The sequence below is a fragment of the Pempheris klunzingeri genome, chromosome 4 (genome assembly GCF_042242105.1).
Source record: "Pempheris klunzingeri isolate RE-2024b chromosome 4, fPemKlu1.hap1, whole genome shotgun sequence".
NCBI classification, from domain to species: domain Eukaryota; kingdom Metazoa; phylum Chordata; class Actinopteri; order Acropomatiformes; family Pempheridae; genus Pempheris; species Pempheris klunzingeri.
This window is the reverse complement of record NC_092015.1, coordinates 16,519,759-16,537,358: the sequence shown is the minus strand read 5'-3', so window position 1 is coordinate 16,537,358 and position 17,600 is coordinate 16,519,759. Positions and strand designations below refer to the sequence as shown.

Sequence of the window (17,600 nt, the reverse complement as noted above, 5' to 3'; positions counted from 1 at the left end):
CGGGACCAACTCAGGCTGCTTCCAGACTTCTCCGTAAAGCTCCCGGTGCTCCTCCAGACGGGAGAAATAGTCCAGGGAGAGAGGAGCCGACACAAAAAGTGCAGTAAATGTTACTCCGACGGTGAGAGGGGACAGACGGCAGCCGGCTACGAGTTGTACATTTACGGACGCAGTTTGTGGCTGTTTCCTCAGTTCCTGAAAGGCTCACCCTCCTCTTTCGCCTCCCAGTGCCACGGAAATCAGGCTATGTAAATCCACACTGGAGACCGGGGAGCAGCAGCGGGGACGACACGCGTCAAAACCCGCATGGTGTCAACATACGGAGCTTCCTGCTGGGATTTTCAAAATAAAAGCACCAGTCGACGACAATAGCCTGACGCACTTTATCTCCCTGGCCAGGTCAGTCACAGTTTGTTTCCCATTATGTACTGTTATCTCTAAACAGCTTGACAGATCTGTCCGAGAGGGAGGGATGGAGGGATAAGAAAGATACTGGGGTGGATAGATAGAAGGAGAGAGGAGGAAAGGAGGGATGGAGAGAAAGAGAAGTGGTGGAAAGTAACACTCATACTGTGCAGTTCATTTTGTGCAACTTTATTCTCCACTTAAGTCAAAGGTAAGTGTGCTGTTTACTCCTCTGCACTTATGTGGCAGCTTTAGGTACTGGTTACTTTGGAGGTTCACGTTTTACATTCAAAACTCAAGATCAACAAATGAAATATAAGATCAATAATAAATATTTGCATTGTTATATACTACATTTACCTATCAGTGTATGAAGAGGTTAAAGATTGCTGCACCTTGATAATCTACAACATTCAAATGCTTTCTACACCTGAATGCGTCTTAATAATAATCCAATAGTATGATGTACACTAATATAACTCTCTGAAAGGGGCCATTGCTCATTTTGTTATTCACACATTTTCCTCATAATACTTGTGTACTTTTACATTGGTAACATTCTAAATGCAGGATTTTTACTTAGAATTGAGTATTTTCTCAAAGTGGCATTGCTGTAGTTTTACTTAAGCAAAAGATTTGCATACTTCTTCCAACACTGAAGAGGGGGAATAAAGTTTAGTCCTCTCCTTTGCTGGACTACCAAGAAATCCGGCATTCATCAAAGGTACTTGGCATGGTCTCAAGGTTCTGTGATTGTATTGCTTTAAGCAGGCTGACACGATTTAGAATAAACTAAGGCTTTTCTAGCTAATTAAAGCCACTTTTCCATTAGGATTAAAAAAGATATATACCTGTGTGAACTAATGGATATGGCAGCTACTGATATCTCATCGCCTTCTCCCTAAAGTTTACAAATCGTCAAAAATGAGTTTGTTTTTGTGTATCAAGGCTTTTATCAAGTTTTAGACAACAAAGCTACAAGTGTTCACTAATTTACCTCTTTGAATATCAGTGTGACCTGCTGCTACTGAGGAAGCCAGGCTTTCTCAACACAATCTCCAATCCAGTTATGCAATCAATGTTTCTTTTGCAGACCACACACACACACACACACACACACACACACACGCACAATGTAGCTGTCCACCTAGGGGTCAGACTGGCTACACACAGGAAACAGCCAGGCCAACATTTAGAGATTGTTGCACATTATTCTAACTTCAGCCATTTTTTCTCTATTTGCCCACAAAAAGTCTGACTCCTAAAGTGTGGTGTACATATACACACACATATTAAGCAACAGAGAGGTAGACTTAAAGTGACAGAGAGAGAGAGAGAGAGAGAGAGAGAGGGTGGAGGGGTTGGGGTGAGAGTTGGGCAGGGTGGTGTGTGTTGCCAATGACCTCAGAAAAGCTGAGTATTAATAGCCACGGGGACATCAGCCATCCCAAAGCTATTCTGGGCGATGGCATCACACTGTGTATGCCTGTGTGTGTCTGTGTGTGTGTGAGTTGACTGTAAAAGTATGTGGCTTAACAATATGTCTGCATGCAAAGATCGTAAAAGTGTGCTGCAAGATGTCACGTCATAATAAAACTACTTTGTCAGCAATTCATCTAAAAAATAACAAATTTTCCAATTTTGTTGCCTTTTGTATCTCACCATGATTGTTTGCTAGGACTTTTTAGTCTATGCTAAGAGCACAGTGGGACTGCAGTGCTCATTACAGGCTTAAAACGTGTGTAGAAAACAGGGCATGTTGTTACTTGTACAGTATTCCTCCTCAATACGTTGGCCACTACAGTGTGTGGGCATCTCAGATTCAGCTTCTCAGGCTCAGCTTCACACCGTTAGACTTTGCTCAAATTTCATTAATCTAGCTTTTACTCAGGCTCAATGCTTTTCCAGTTATACATACAGCACAGTACTCTTAGCTATAAAGCCAGCATGTTAGCATAATATCCAAGTTACTTCCAGTGTCTGTCGTGTAAATATTGTTCATATCAACATCCAAGTGGTGATGATTTGCCTCACATCAGCTAAAGCCCATCGTCCAAGATAGCTGTAAACCTACGTAATGATAATTTGGTAAATGCAGGATATATTTGTCTTGACATGATTGATGCATACAACCATAGCTCAATATAATTGCACTGTTCATTTAGTGTAAATTACATTTGCGATGAGTGGCACTTGCAGTCAGCATCTTTAGGTTTCCGAGAGGTTCTTAGTGGAAAAATACATTCAAAGCAATGTGAACTGCACTGTGTAAATTTAGGTGCTTATTCCAATGCAGATAAAGTTATTTTCTGCATGTTCTGGTCATGAAAAATAGGCCATTGTTATGAGTATGACAGTTTGGTCAGTTACGGCTCCAGTATCACCAAACTTCTGCAAAGGCATCTTCCCATTCTTTGTATAAGGGCTTTATGCATACAGTTCATACAGAGAAATGAGACTGGGAAGACTGGCCAGGGGCTTGACTGCATCGGTTATGTCTTTTTAAAACGACATTAATCATCTCAAGGCTTGATTATAAAAGCACAGAGTGCACAAAAGCTGCTGATCATATGCTGTATCTCAGACTTGCCAAGGTCCCTTCTGGTCACACATTGTAGACACACCAGCCGACCACTGAGGAGACAAATTCAGGGACCTGATAGAGAACATTCAGACGTGGCATTGACACACACACACACACACACACACACATACATGCAAGCTAGTGCCCTACACAGCCACACAAACACAGAAACACACTTAAACACAGGGGGAGTAAAGGAGACATTAACACACCCTTACTCTCTCTCTCTCTCTTTTTCTTCCTCTGTCCTTTTCTCCCTCTCTCTGTCTCACACACACACACACACACACACACACACACACACACGCACACACACACACTCAGGGGACTGCTGGAACTCCATAATTACTGAGCAGTGGAGCCCACTAACCACTAGCTGGCCCAGAGTGGTCATGTGATGGTGTGATCACTGGGGCCCAGAGTAGAGAAATGTTTTCCCTCACTGCAGATCCTGGGTCAGTTTTACTATTTCCTCACTAGTGGTTGAGTTTATTAAGGGGTTACTGAGCTGATCCATAGTTTGCACTTAAGAGAAATGTCATCCTAGAGCTGAGCAGTAATGCAGTGTGTGGCATGTCCCTTCATGCCTTGTCCCGCACAAGTGCACAAACATTTGCGAGGGCCCTTCAATGCTGCTTGCAGCTTTAATTTTTGTTTTATCTTCTTTACCCACACAGATTTACGAATCTACGAAACTTTGCTAGACACAAAACTGCTTTGCTGCCTCGCTTTTGCAACTGTATAGTGTGTATAAAATACACTCCAAGTTTCTCATACGTATCTTATGGGGCTTCTTTGAACTGAGGAAAAATAGAGGCACTAGAGGTTTAGACCATAGAAATGATCAACGATATCTGAGATGAGGGACACTGAGAAAAAATATGTTACATATTTTAGAGCGCAAGAGGTTTGGGGTTGCATCCAAATAATATATAGGAAAACATCATTATTGATTCTTTAAACTACTGCATTTAATCAGAAGTTACAAATACTCAACTGTGTAACTGTAGAGAGCATTTAAAATCAGTTTTATTTGTACCTCCAAGGTGATACAGGATCATCTTAGTACATTATGGAGAAAGATGCAAAAGCCAGGAAAGATAGTGATGTCACGGCAAAGCTTTGGTGTTGCTGAGCGCTGTTAAGGTAGTACTCAGCTACCTTCTTGTTGGGATTTGTTCCGTTGAACCAGAGCTGCATGCAACGGACTGATGTTTTGGAGAAGGTGGTGTAAAGGTAGGAATTTGACCAGATTTGTTCACACATAGACTGAGGTGTGGGGTAAACTTCGGTCCACTTTCTGCACTTGCTACCTGCAGGGCATCTGTTAACACCTGCAGAAAGAGAGAGAGCTTAGAGAGTTAATGGTTTCTTAGTTTTTTTCTGTAAGACAAATGTGTAAATGAGTATGCAAAGATGTGAATTTGTTTCCTGTGGTTGCATACAAAAAATGTTGGTCTGTGTATGCATATGTGTGTGTGTGTTTGTACTTACCTGAGCTCCAGTCCCATCCCTTGTGCCAATTAGTCTTGCAGGTGTAATCATTCTTGCAGTCTTCCCACCAACTATGGCAGTCCTCCTTACACAGAGGCACATTCAGGATACGCTCCTTACGCCAGCTCTCAACCGCCTAAACACACAATTGATTAGTTTGTTGATTAGTTTGCGCATCAGTTATGATCCTATATATTAAAAGGGTCTGGGGCACATTACAAAGTCAATCTTTATAAAATATAATTAACTGCCTATCTTTTTTATTACTATGATTACATAGAATAGTGGTTGCATATGTTGATATAACTATCCCGACAAGCCCTTTCTGCTCTTTCAACTTCTTATGCTGCCATCTAGTGTTGCAGGTACTCAAATACAGGACAGAATGTACCATACGCACCTCTTGTATCCACGGCCCCAAGTGTGGTGAGCACTCATAGAAGCAGGTGTCCTGGATGAAATGTTTCTTGCACTGGGGGCTCATGGCACCACAGTGATTCCAGTTAAAGTTGTACAGGTAGGACTGATCATCGTGGGCTTCTGCACTTGTGTTGGCCGTGCAACATGCATTGTCATGCCAAGGAGCACACTGGACAGAGGGAGAAGAAAGAGGGGTCACTTTATACTCTTTGCAGTCCTGTGTCTGTGGCAACATGATGAGACACTAATAGATAAAGACATTACGCTAATTTGAATGTCCCAGCATGCCACCATTGGATTTGCTCTGTCTTTGATGTCTGGGCACATTTGTATTCATCACCTGCTGGTAAAGTGCTCCCTCAGGTCCAGGCTCTACTTTGTGGTGTTTGGCATCCATACACATGTTGAGTTTGTCCAGAGACAGAGCACCACTGGTGAGGGCTAGCAGCAAAGCCAGGACCACCAACATGGCTCTGCAGCAGGGAGGCGTTAACAAACGTCAACGGGAAGCTCCTCATAAGGTTATGAAGAAAACAGCCAACACACGTTACCGGTTAAAAGTTGAAGTCACAGGGATGTCCCGTAACCCTTTAATCAGATTAAACACTCTAATTGTTGATAATGCAGGCACAAGCAAGCCACAGTTGCTTTCCATGATGCAGAATTGTTTTTTGTTTGTTTATTCCCTCCACTTTTTCAGCTTTCTGTGTGGGAATAATCGATTTGTTGCAGTTTAGCCCAAAATGATGTGCACAGTAAATAAGAGGCACCCACTCCACTACTAAAGCTGCTTTCAACAAACCATACACACCTCAAAAACAACTTTTTTAAGATTATCTCTCCTCTACGTTTTTTCCCCCCCCCCACAATCTGCTACTCCCAAACGTATAGACCAAACAAGCCAAACCTGAGAGAATATTTGATCAAATCTTTAAGCGGAAAAGTGTATCACTGAGGGATACAAATGTAAAATAGGTTGGTTCTGCATTAGTAATTTCCACTGTCAAGTTGTCATGCTTTGGGGTGTTAGCCAGTCCTTCAATCTTTTTTTTGTGAAAATTACAATCTGAAGCACAACACCCAAAAGTGGAACAATAAATAAATAAAAAGTAAAATTCTAACAACTACAAGGACAGCATGAAGGAAACAGAAATAGCAGAGGAACTGTTTAAGCCTTCTTCCTTCTTTTAAAAGAAATCGAAATTTACTCTACAGACACAATACATGATTTAGGGGCCATAATAAACTCCTATATGTGGCATTTAAAAATCAAGAAGAAGATTTCTAGAAGCAATGATGAATAGATTCACTTTACCTTGCTTGATTCTGTGATGATTCCTCCCTGAAGAGAATATCCTACAAATCAGAATCTCCAGTCACCTCTAACACACTCAAGACCAAACAAGATAGAGACAACACGCAGCTGTGCACGCATGTGTGTGCGTATGACAGTGAGTGGAATGTGATTTAAAATTAAGTTGTCCCTAATGCAAGTAAACGTCAGAAAGTTGGCACATACTCAATTAATATGTTTCCAAAGTCCAAAGTCTGCTTCGCGCGTGTGTGTGTGTGTGACTGTTTGAGATAGAGAGAAAGAGGTATGTGATAATTTATTTTATTACGTCTTGTGAGAGAGGTTTCTCTTATCTCAAGGTCTCCCCTGCTGTTTCTCATACACTCTTAGAAATTCCCCCTGTTAAAAAACGTTAAACAACTGGCAGTAGGGTTGCCAGGAAATTACTGTAAAATTAACGGTATATTGCTGTTGCTGAAATTTACAGTTAACTACTGTTAGTATAAATACAGCAAAAAGCTGTTATTTTAAACCTTTACAGGAAAATACTGTTGAAAAGATTAGCAGTTTATTACCGTTTATTTACACTTTTTCTTAAGACGTATATTTGCAGCTTTTAACTGTGAATTTCAGCAAAATACTACACCTTGTTGTTAATTCATTTCCTTCTAGCAAAATAGACAATATATTTATTTTTCTAAACCTAGTGATTTGATAAATTACTTCTTGCATGTCATGTTATAAACACCATGTTTTAATGTGATAAAGAAACATAGCCTTTGAAACTGCAACTTAAAATGCCAAGACAAATAATAAAACTGAATAAAGTGTCTTCTCAAACCATGTCTCTTTATTGAAATTGAACAAAGTATCAACAAGAACAAGAACAAGAACAAGTATTGCACTGCCTTGTCAAAACCTCGTGCGAACAGGTCACCTTTTTAAGGTTAAACAAAAAGAGTTTGGTGGCTCTTAGGATTAACACACTTTCTCATAACATAGAGAATAACTTCAAACTTAAATTCTTCTTAAAACACTAAAATAACAAAACAAAAAAGTTGCTTGAGAACTGAGAACAGCAGCAACTACGTGTGTGTCTGTGTGTCTGCGCGTGTGTGTGCATGTCTATGTGTGTATGTGTGTAACTGACTATATGAAGTCCCACTCAAAATCCATCAGTCTCTTCAGGAGACTTGAGACCGGAGGGCTGACGGAGGGAGAAGCTCTCTTCTTGCCTTTTCCTTTGCCCCCTGCAGCCTTTGTGCCCCGCTCAGGGTTCATCCCGATGAATCGCCTGAAAAACAAGAGTGCATGTTCAGAGCTGGTGTTGAAAAACATATACTGTAATTTTATACATGTGTTTAATGTTCTTGATATTCCATATTGTAGTTGATTTACTAAGCCCAGCCAGGGTATGAATTGAACCAATATTAATATGTCTCAAGGCATTGCATACCCATATAACAACCCCTACCAACATTTGAAATTACAAGAAAATGTTTTGTGGGGTTTCCCCTTTAGCAATGTATGTAATGTAGCATGTATTTAAACATAACAGGATCTTACTGTTGAAATTTCATCGTAAATTTACAGCAATTTCTTAGAGTGTACACACTAACACGCATGCTCTCTCTCTCACACACACACACACACACACACACACACTCACACACACACACACACGTGATGGACTTTTAGTGAGAAATGTCAGTGTGACATGGGAAGGAAGGAGATGAGTAAAAAGGGGGAAGTTCAGATAAGTTTCTGCTGCATCTGTACTGGTGGTCAGCTGATTCAACCGAACCTTTACAACAACAACAAACAGGCGTGTCAAAGGATGTGGTGATTATCTGTGAATGTAAATGTTCTCACTATCAAAGGGTTTCATCCTGTTTGATAAACTGTTCAATGAGGCTTCTTTCGCCCACAAAATGTCCCTGTGTCTACTGTTTGTGGATTTAAGCGGATATTTATTGTATTGTAGATTTAACTTTATGGCACTTTTGGACGATGTAGTTTGAGGTGCTGTTAAACTATATTGCATTATACAAAGAGGTGATATAATCATAGATATAAATGGGATGCGCCAGAATAATAAACACACCTACCAATAAACACATCTACCAGTTTATTATAAAGTATCTCTAGTAACACACGCTAAAGAGTCCTGTCGCCCAAGCGGAACCTTCGTGAAGTGACACTAAGAGGAGTGGGGGAACCCGGAAATACCCACAAGTGAACACCAACGGCTTCCGGTGCCGTTTATTTTCGAAAAATTTGAAAGCAGGAGGGAGAGATTGACAGGTACTTACTCTATATGCAATTTCTCTGTGAATTACAACAGAAATATCATATTATAAAATAGTTATTTTTCTACTTAGAGGTTTTAAATGAGGTGACGTTACATTTTCGAGAACAGCAACACTTTAAATCGTGTGTTACATTAACCCCACCGTGTCCCTCCATCAGCCCCGTGTGTCAGACATGTCCACGCTCTTCCCCTCTCTCTTTCCCCGGATAACTGAGTCCCTGTGGTTCAACCTGGACCGACCCTGCGTGGACGAGACGGAGCTGCACCAGCAGGAGCAGCAGCACCAAACCTGGGTAAACACCTCTGCTGAAACACGGTCGCTTTCTGTGCCTGTGTTCATGCTCACAGTTTAATATCCGCTCCGTGTCTCTACCTCAGCTGCAGAGCATCGCCGAGAAAGACAACAACCTGATGCCCATTGGGAAGCCTATTTTTGAGGTAACATGTTGGTGTACGAGGTGTGAGAAATGCTGCCATGCCACAGTACGAAGCGTACACTTGTTACACAGCTCCCTCCATTTATGTCATCTCACTTTAATTTGAAGCAGGCAGGGTACGACGAAGAGGAAGAGGAGGATGACGAGGACGAGGAGGACAGCGAGGAAGACTCCGAAGATGAAGAGGACATGCAGGACATGGATGAGATGAACGACTACAATGAGTCGCCTGATGACGGCGAGATCAATGAGGTGCTTTAATGTAGGATTTCTGGACAATCTTGTCCCTGACCTGCAGTATGTGCAGGCCAACTAGAGTGAACATTAAACGTCCAAAATACACTGAAAATACTCAGTCGCACACTTTTTTGCTTCTTCTACTCTCCCCAAACACAGATATATAATAACTTACATAATAGTCTTTTAATCTGTTTTTTTTTTGTCAGGTGGACATGGAGGGACCAGACCAAGACCAAGACCAGTGGATGATTTAAGACAAAAGACAATGTTAGTCTCAATGAAGCTGTCAGGCACTGGATTTCTACCCCGCGGCTAAATCACGACTGCAGCCCCTTCAGTCTGTGTAAACAGGGAAAGAATATAGAGGAAGCTTGTACCGCGATATCCTTCAGAGGGAGGCATGTCTCATTTCAAGCTGCCGTTAGCCTTGAAGCGTCTGGACGTCATTGGACATCTCTGTGAGTGTTGTTGCTACCTGGCACACATTCAAACAGTTGAAATACAAGCCTGGATGTATTTTTGAGCGCCAATGCACATGTACCATTGTGTGTCGTTTCTTTTAGCGGCAATGTGTGAACCCGTCATATTTATTCAAGCATTCAGTCTGAACAAAGCTGTCCCGCACACCTCTCCTGCTCTAACGAAGACACACTCACACTCACACACACACACACACACGGCCCTACTGTGTTGTAACCTGTCGGGCACTCTCACACACAGTGGCTGCAGGAGGTATCTCACTTAAACTTTGGCCCTGTCATGTCTTCAGTCATGCGCCACTTCTCAGAGAGTCTCCAAACAGCTGACAGAGCACAAACGACAGGTCAGTCAGCTAAATAATTTGTTACCTATGAAGGAGACGCCCAGATAATTCACCATACACTTCACCTCTACTTCAGAGCAGAGTTTGCTGCTAATCATTTGTTACAGATATCACACCTTCAGTAGAATTTTCATAAAAGCAAGTCAAACAGTAATATATTTGGACACTGCATCAGTGCTTACTGACCTGCATTAGTATTTTTAAATTATGTTAAAGGTTTGCTAACCAAGGTCTTGATTATTTGTACTTAAATGAGCAAAGTCCTTGACTATTTGTATTAAATAATTCTGATGAACCATGTTTTTCTGTTCTCTGAATTTAAGTTTAATAAAAAAGCTAAATGTCATAGTGATGTGTGGTGAGGGGCTGTGTGTTGGATATAGACTGACTCACTGTTACTGTCACTAAATTAAAACCTTAAAGTCCAGTACTGAGAGCAATCTGAATTTGGTGTTGATAGATTTTATGATGAGGGCTGTGCTATGGTCCTGACTCACTTCAGGCAATTTAACATTTAATATCAGGAAAAACTATAAAAGGTTATGGAAACATTTCCTATCTGAAGGGCAACATTTGTTTCAGTGTTAAACTCGCATATAAATTAAATTTATTAGCGCCAAAAATGACAATTAATTAGCACAGCATGTTTTGCTGATTCACTTTTGCTGTCTTTTTTTTTTCCTTCAAGTTTGGCAGTTATGCTTAAATAAACAAAGCTATTATTTGAGGATTTCTTTTCTTATTTTCTTGTCTTTATTAGATTACAGGAGAAAATGACAAGTGGTGACAAGTGACAAAGATCCCCAGCAGGAATAAAAAGGCTGATATCATTTATACACATAGACTAATGCTTTGCAAACAGGGTTCCTAAATTGTTACACAACATCTTGTCCTGATGATTCTCTTTCTTTACAGGAGACGGTGCTGCACTGAGATATTTTGGAAGACATTCATGCAGTTCCTTGAGTTGATAATGCATCTCTGAAATACTAGATACTGAGATCCCACACTTCTCAGGTGAATGTAACTTTTTAGCTCCCACTCCCAAAATGTGTATCTTTATACCAGTATGCATCATCTACTTGATTCCCTGGTACACCAGCTCAGCCATCCCGTCCCTGATGCCTTTGCTGTACTCTAGTGTGGCCCGGTGGATCCTCCATTCATACAGGCCGCTCTTGCGAATGTGTCTGAGGAACTTTGGAGCCCCAGGGAACAGCACATTATCGGCCACGATCATGGATCCTTTTCCCAGCAGGCCGGAGCCCTCCAACATCTGTAACACTCACAGAGAAGCAGTATGATGTAACTGAGGGAGTGGACCAGGCAACAATGGGAAGGATCACAACAATAACGTATCTATTTACGTAGAATTTAAGGGGCATTACACAAATTTTACATACACAAAGTGATAAACTCATCTTGTCAGGTTTTTTTTTCAACCAGCTACCTGCCAGACAAAACAAACTATAAGGCAGCACTTTAAGTTAAATGTAAATGTCCTTTCTAATGATTTATTCTCATCACCTGTAGATCAGGTTGGTAGCATTTCTTCCAGTGGTCCATGAAGACAAAATCCAGCTTTTCCAAACCGTAGTCAGACCGCAGCTGAGGGATCACCTCATCAGACGGATTCAGGATGAGCTCCACCTGGAGAACACACAGCATGACTGTCTCAGAGGTAAAATACTCTCCATATTCAAGGAATGAAAAATAAATGTTCCACATGGCCTTTGGTTAGAGGCTTTTATCAAAGGGCCTACAGTACGTGGACTGTATTGGATATACAGTGGATTTTTGTTAAGTTGGTCACTCTCTCACCGTGTCATCGTCAAACCCTGCCAGGCGGATGATTTTCTCAGCTATGGCAGCATTCCTCTGGTCCATCTCGATGCTGTAGAGCCTGGCACCCAGCGGCAGAGCCCGGGCGATCCGCACGGTGCTGTACCCACAGTGGGCACCCAGCTCCAGCACCGTCAGAGGGCTCTGCTCCATCAGCAGGCGGTCCAGGATCTTCCCTACACACAGAGGAACCGAACGTGTGAAATCACGCTGGTAAACAGATAAATTGCTGTTTAAGGTGAGTTATCTCCTCACCTTTTTTAGGCCCAATGTTGCTGATGAACTCCACTTTGCTGCACCAGACATCAAAGGCGTCCAGGATGCTGTCAGGGTCTCCAGGGGTGGCATGAGTGAGAACATACTGGTAGGCGCGCTCCTCTCGGGTCAGACCAGTAACACAGTCCTTCCATGTCCTGACGAGGACCGCCCGATAGAAGAGCACAAAGTAGTAGCGGTACCTGATAATTAGTGTCAGCAGGAGGGGAATGAAGGCCAGAGCGATAGCCGGAGACACCATCCTAGCTCATAATAAGAAAAAAAGACACACAAGTAGATTTCATTTGTCACTTTATACTCAGTTTTGTTCAAAAAAAGAAGGTAAAGTGTTTATATTAGCTTATAAAACATTTTCATACTTTATTTTAATGTGGTGGATGCCATGTTGTCATGGGCCCGATTAAATGAAACAGTGTCCAAGCAGTTCACTGAAGGACTTTTGTGCTTCTGTCTGTGTTTTGACATCTATGGACTAAAACTGGTTTATTGTATGTTAAATCTAACTGTGCTGCCCTGCAGTGTCAGAAAGAAACGGATTCTGTCTTGTCTTGAAACGGGGATTTTGTCTTTCCCCATTGGCACTAGATCAAACGGTAACATGAGGAGAAAGAAAACCTTTATCAGTCAATAAATGACCCCATTATTTACATTTTACATTAAAGTCATATTTCTCATCATGTACTTGAACAAAATGAAACATGGTTTTTCCCCTAGTTTGACCTATTTGTTTTTTTTGGCAATGGGGGGGGCATTCTGTCACAACTATCAACAAACAGGGATGTTATGACACTCATAATCACACTGCCATGTTGCCCTCTGATATGGAGATCTGTAAATTAATTATGGCAAAACTACAGAAAGGTCACTCAAGATTGACAAAAGATCTCTAGTCAATGCAAAGAGAGAAGAAAAGGTATAAACTAGTGTAAGGTACATTTGGGAATACTAACAGATGACTTTTATAAAACCCTTGTGAGACTAAGAGAATTCTCAATTTTATTAATTACCTGAAATATTAAATACCTGAAACAACCTGAAATTGCAAATTTCTAAATTATTAAACACATTTTGGTCTTTCATGCTTTCGTCCTGCAGTAGTTGTGAGAGAAAGTGCTGTGCCTCTCTAGATGTTTCTACTGCCTTAGGTAACTGTAGACTCCACAGGCTTTCTGCACCACACACAGAACAGATGCTGAAACTAATAATCTGCATTAAAAGATTCTCTTACTGTCCAAATAAATACAGACACACTCACCTGTTTGCTAAAACGTTTGGCAGAAGGGCAGCTGCAGCGCTGATGGTAAAAAAAAAGATGAAAGTGGCACTTCAGATGAGCCGAGTGCAGAAAGACTGAGACGGGTGTGTGGAAGAGAAGGTAAGAGACCTGGGGGTGTGAATTATTTATGTATCACGTGCATGACGGTATATGTCCTGTAATTATTTCTGATTAACAGGCATTAACAGCAACATAACCAACTCTACTGCTGTCAAACAAACCTGTTTTTGTTATTTTTGATCAGGCACACAGACTGTAGAGAGCTCCTCGTCCAGATATTTAGAATAGGACGGATACAGTGAACAGGAACAGAGACAGTGAGAACGTGAGACGTGGTGTGAAACTGACATTTGATATATCAAGTTAACATCAACAGGTGTGTGTCTGCGTGGAATCAAATTTCCACCTTTACCGAAACATGAAGAAAAACACTCAAAGTAGCTAAAGTAACTCAGTACACTATTAAAACACCTTTTGTTCAGTTTTTATTTAAATGATCACCACCAAGTGTATAAAAACCTATGTACAAATAAAACCCAGATCTAAATGATGTATTGTTCACGTCACATTTCCTTTGTTTCTTTTCAGTGCTTCTTTTTCGCTGTGACTTCAGATGACGGCATCCTAGCGTGTGACTGTTGTTGTCGTTCCACTGAAGTGTTTTCTCTCATCAAACTACTTTTAGACTTCAGCTGCTGTGGAACAATATGGTAACATAACCATAGAAGAAAAAGTTGTATTATAGTAAGTTATATTTACGGTGTATGCTAAATATGTATTGAAAGTATTACAATGTGGTGATAAAATAGGTAGTTTGAAAAACACATTTTATCATTATAGGAATAAAGACAATTATACTGCTTCAACCCAAATGTGTATCAATAGAAAACATGAGATCAGCCGACACCCCGGCAATCATTACCAAAAGAGACTTTGATTAAAAGGGTTACATTTGGTCTCTTCTATATACACAAATGTACACAAAAATACAAAAAATGCACAAATATAGCCCTCAAGCGGCATCAGATCTACCTCTGCATGCCATGTGTAGTAGTGGCTTTTGTTACAATGCCTCACCACTACTGACTGTGAGATTTCCAGGATTATGGGGTAAAAAGTATTACAATAAGATACACAAACACCAGCTTTTGCCATTCATGAACTAATAAACATTCTCTGTAAAGACTGTTGCTTGTCAGTTTGGTAAAATGTTGCTCTATTTTACTTGTTGAGACACAAAAAATATGTGCTTAAGAAGGAAGACTAAGTTGGTTATAGATTGTGTGGGATTCAGCACCTCCCTCAGAGTTAATCAGGAACAGTTCATCAAAAAAGTGAACAGCGTGTAGATTTACACCCATGAACTAATCTTTAAACACTGGTTCCTTAACATAGTGTCTAACAATCTGTACTCAAGTGATATTTCATTCAGTGTTATTTGAGAACTATTTGTTAGAAGTCATTCTTTGGTAACTATTCTGGATTGTGTGCACATTTACAGGCTGCATATGACCACGAAGTTGGCTGATAGCTCCCTGTCTACACCTCTGGACAGGACTGCTTAAGGAGAGCTCTGATGAACTTCTTCAGCTCTTTGTCCCCTCTGCTCCACCTCACTAGTCGGGTCAGCACCAGTCTTCCCTCTTCAGCCTGAACCAGGGCCAGGTACCATCCATCCTGGGCCCCCTTCGCCTCCTTTCCGCCTTCTTTTGCTTGTCTCTTATCCATCTGTTGCTCCTCTAACCCCCCATCTTTGTTTGTCTCTGCAGAGTCTAAGCCAGGACAAGTACAGGTGCCTCCTTCTTGCAGCCACAAAGCGCTGTGGGCCATTGCACCTCCAATCCCTTCCGCCCTCTCCGCACCTCCCCCCGCCCACCTCAGGATGCGGCTGCGGGCCGTAGGCACCAGCTGACGGTCCCCTCCCACCGTTGACACGCTGCCCAGACGCATCTTAAATGCTGCGACACAGAGAGAGAGAATACTCTTTGACAGGTGCCACTTTACACACATTGTAAAACGACCTCTCTCTCTCGGATTAAATACTCTGTTATGTGGCAGGTTTTATATTAATACAGAGGGTCATGCTGCGTTCTGCTCCACTCTCTAATGAAAAATGAGATGTGTTTTCTAGCCTGCATTATCTGCATCAGCTAGTTCTCACCATATGGACTGCGGCAGAAGTTTTCCTGGATGTCAGCCTCTCCTTCAGCAGCCAGACTACATGCATCACAGATAACACTGCCTGGGGGATGGAAAGGGATTACATCAATGCAATCAAAACAAAAGAGCAGAGAGTCCAGGATCGAGGCATGCAAAAAGAATTTAAAGATAAGAAACTTCATTGATCTCCAAAGGGGAAATTGAAAAATAAAATATAAATCAATCAAATAAAACTAAATAATGAAATAAAGAGGTTACTTTCAAAAGCTATGCACATTATATACAGTTAATCACAATACCTTAGGCCACATACCTACATGATTTGAACTGCAGCCTCAATGACAGTGAGCTGTTGAAGCTGAGACTGATATTAAATAGAGGGTTAAGAAATTCAACACTGATAGACTGGCTGGGATTTAACAGAAACACATAACTTGAACATTTTTAAGTGGATCCCCTTTAAATGTAGTTATTAAAGAATTGTGACCAACATATGTAGTCTACTGAGCAGAATACTTTAGGGTTGAAAACAAAAACTCGTCAGTGCCCTGGTGGACAATATGTATTGTGGTGACTCTTACTAAAAGACCTCAATCAAATCTTAAACATATTGACATTTCTCGTTTCTTACTGGAAGCAATAAGCACAGACACTGATATGTTTGTGATTATATTGTACTGTCCGACGGTATCAACATGCTGATATGGACTGTTATTTGTGCATTGTGCAAAAATGTGCACACACACAGGGATTATAGTGGTGTAGTGAATTTGGAGAGCCTTACTGAGGTAGTAAGGAGTAGTGCAGTAGGGGCAGGAATGAATGTGTGTGTGTGTGTGTGTGTGTGTGTGTGTGTGCATATAATACTAAATACTAAAATTAAAACTATACATGAAAAGTGTTGTTTCTCTGTATGAGAGGGCTCTCTGACACTTTCCCTGCTGTGGGGTGAAGTGGTGAAATTAAATAATCCATCCACTGACCTTTCAGCGCCTCCTCATGCCTGACCTCCTCCGCCGTCCGCCCCCCCCGCTCTCCGGTTGCCGGGATACACAGCTCGGTGCCGCGCGGGAACCGGCTGCAGTTGAACATCTCGGGCCACGGGAAGCCGAACGCGCTCATGACGGGCACGCAGCCGTCCCGCACGGCCTCGCACAGGCTCCTGCAGGGGCTGACCGGCCCGCCGAGCTCCGGCAGGCACACCGGAGCGAACAGCGAGCACAGGAACTTCTTGGTGTCCCGGTGGCACAGCTTGGAGATGAGGGGCAGCCAGGCCGCAGACTGCTGCTGCGCCTCCCTCAGGGTGTCATGGCCGAGCAAGTTGGGGATCCGCATGTGCCTGTAGCCGATCCCGTGGCACAGAGACAGGGTGCTGGGGATGGGTTTGCACACCGAGCGCACCGAGGAGCTGAACCCGAGCGACGGCGGCCCGAGCTGGGCAGGAGCCGCAGTGTCTGACGCGTAAGAAGCTCCAAACAGCAAAACAAAGCCGAGCGAAGTGACCCACATTGTTGTTTTGTCGAGTCCACGCCGCTGCCGCACTTCTGCCTGGACTTGACCGGCCTGGAGGTGTAAACACAGAGGTGTGGAGGAAACGGGGGGTTAATGAGAGGGCAGGCGCCTCCCAGTCATCCTCCCACCCCATCAGACTGCTGTCTGCCTCCTCTTTTCACACATATCCTGCTGCTGGCCTCTGCAGCCACACATCCATGGTGTAAACTGCAAACTTAAAACTTACTTACGAACCATCATTTGTCTCCTACAGCAGGAGTTACAGTCTTTAAAGCATTGGGCAACATAAAATTAATGTTTCCAAAAGTTCTTTTTACTCTTATTTTGCACCGATTAAACATTTGTTCTTCATGCTGTTTGCATAATGTCAAAAAGTCAACATTACATACAGCTATGATGAACTTTGTATTACATGATGCTGCTCTCTGTCCAGAAACACATCTATTTTCTTGTAGCCTATAAATTTAATTATTAGGGATAATTCATTTCATTTGACATAGCAGATTATTTATAGTCATTTTACAAG

The 17,600-nt window shown here is 42.0% G+C and overlaps 4 protein-coding genes and 1 long non-coding RNA gene across 8 annotated transcripts in view; 2 read left to right on the top strand and 3 right to left on the bottom strand.

Annotated features, from left to right (window-relative positions):
- Positions 1-10,569, top strand: part of anapc15 (anaphase promoting complex subunit 15) — a 256,108-nt gene extending 245,539 nt beyond the window's left edge. Inside the window, exons 1-5 of one of the 4 annotated variants that reach the window (XM_070829921.1) lie at positions 536-616; positions 8,667-8,801; positions 8,887-8,946; positions 9,054-9,197; positions 9,392-10,569. In XM_070829921.1, coding sequence (XP_070686022.1) covers positions 8,682-8,801; positions 8,887-8,946; positions 9,054-9,197; positions 9,392-9,439 — 372 coding nt within the window. In that variant the 5' untranslated portion in view covers positions 536-616; positions 8,667-8,681 and the 3' untranslated portion in view covers positions 9,440-10,569. Of the gene's footprint in view, positions 1-535; positions 617-8,418; positions 8,502-8,666; positions 8,802-8,886; positions 8,947-9,053; positions 9,198-9,391 lie in introns of those variants that run through there. The other 3 variants (XM_070829922.1, XM_070829919.1, XM_070829920.1) reach the window with 3 other exon arrangements.
- On the bottom strand, positions 3,809-6,345 carry folr (folate receptor). The gene is made up of 5 exons (XM_070829917.1): positions 6,219-6,345; positions 5,244-5,376; positions 4,884-5,072; positions 4,484-4,619; positions 3,809-4,323 (listed from the first exon to the last, which is right to left on the bottom strand). The coding sequence occupies exons 2-5, from the start codon at positions 5,370-5,372 to the stop codon at positions 4,052-4,054; spliced, it is 726 nt and encodes a 241-aa protein (XP_070686018.1). The 5' UTR covers positions 5,373-5,376; positions 6,219-6,345; the 3' UTR covers positions 3,809-4,051.
- A 517-nt stretch (positions 10,570-11,086) lies between the features above and the next one.
- On the bottom strand, positions 11,087-12,367 carry tomt (transmembrane O-methyltransferase). The gene is made up of 4 exons (XM_070829581.1): positions 12,106-12,367; positions 11,830-12,026; positions 11,536-11,658; positions 11,087-11,284 (listed from the first exon to the last, which is right to left on the bottom strand). Exons 1-4 carry the CDS (start codon positions 12,365-12,367, stop codon positions 11,087-11,089), a joined length of 780 nt encoding a protein of 259 aa, XP_070685682.1.
- Positions 12,022-14,102, top strand: LOC139200316 (uncharacterized). Its single transcript, XR_011584164.1, has 3 exons — positions 12,022-12,063; positions 13,405-13,501; positions 13,991-14,102. It is a non-coding gene; the product is annotated as an uncharacterized lncRNA (long non-coding RNA).
- Positions 14,103-14,941: 839 nt separating this feature from the next.
- Positions 14,942-17,071, bottom strand: sfrp2l (secreted frizzled-related protein 2 like). Its single transcript, XM_070829580.1, has 3 exons — positions 16,546-17,071; positions 15,564-15,644; positions 14,942-15,360 (listed from the first exon to the last, which is right to left on the bottom strand). Exons 1-3 carry the CDS (start codon positions 17,069-17,071, stop codon positions 14,942-14,944), a joined length of 1,026 nt encoding a protein of 341 aa, XP_070685681.1.
- Positions 17,072-17,600: the final 529 nt, after the last annotated feature.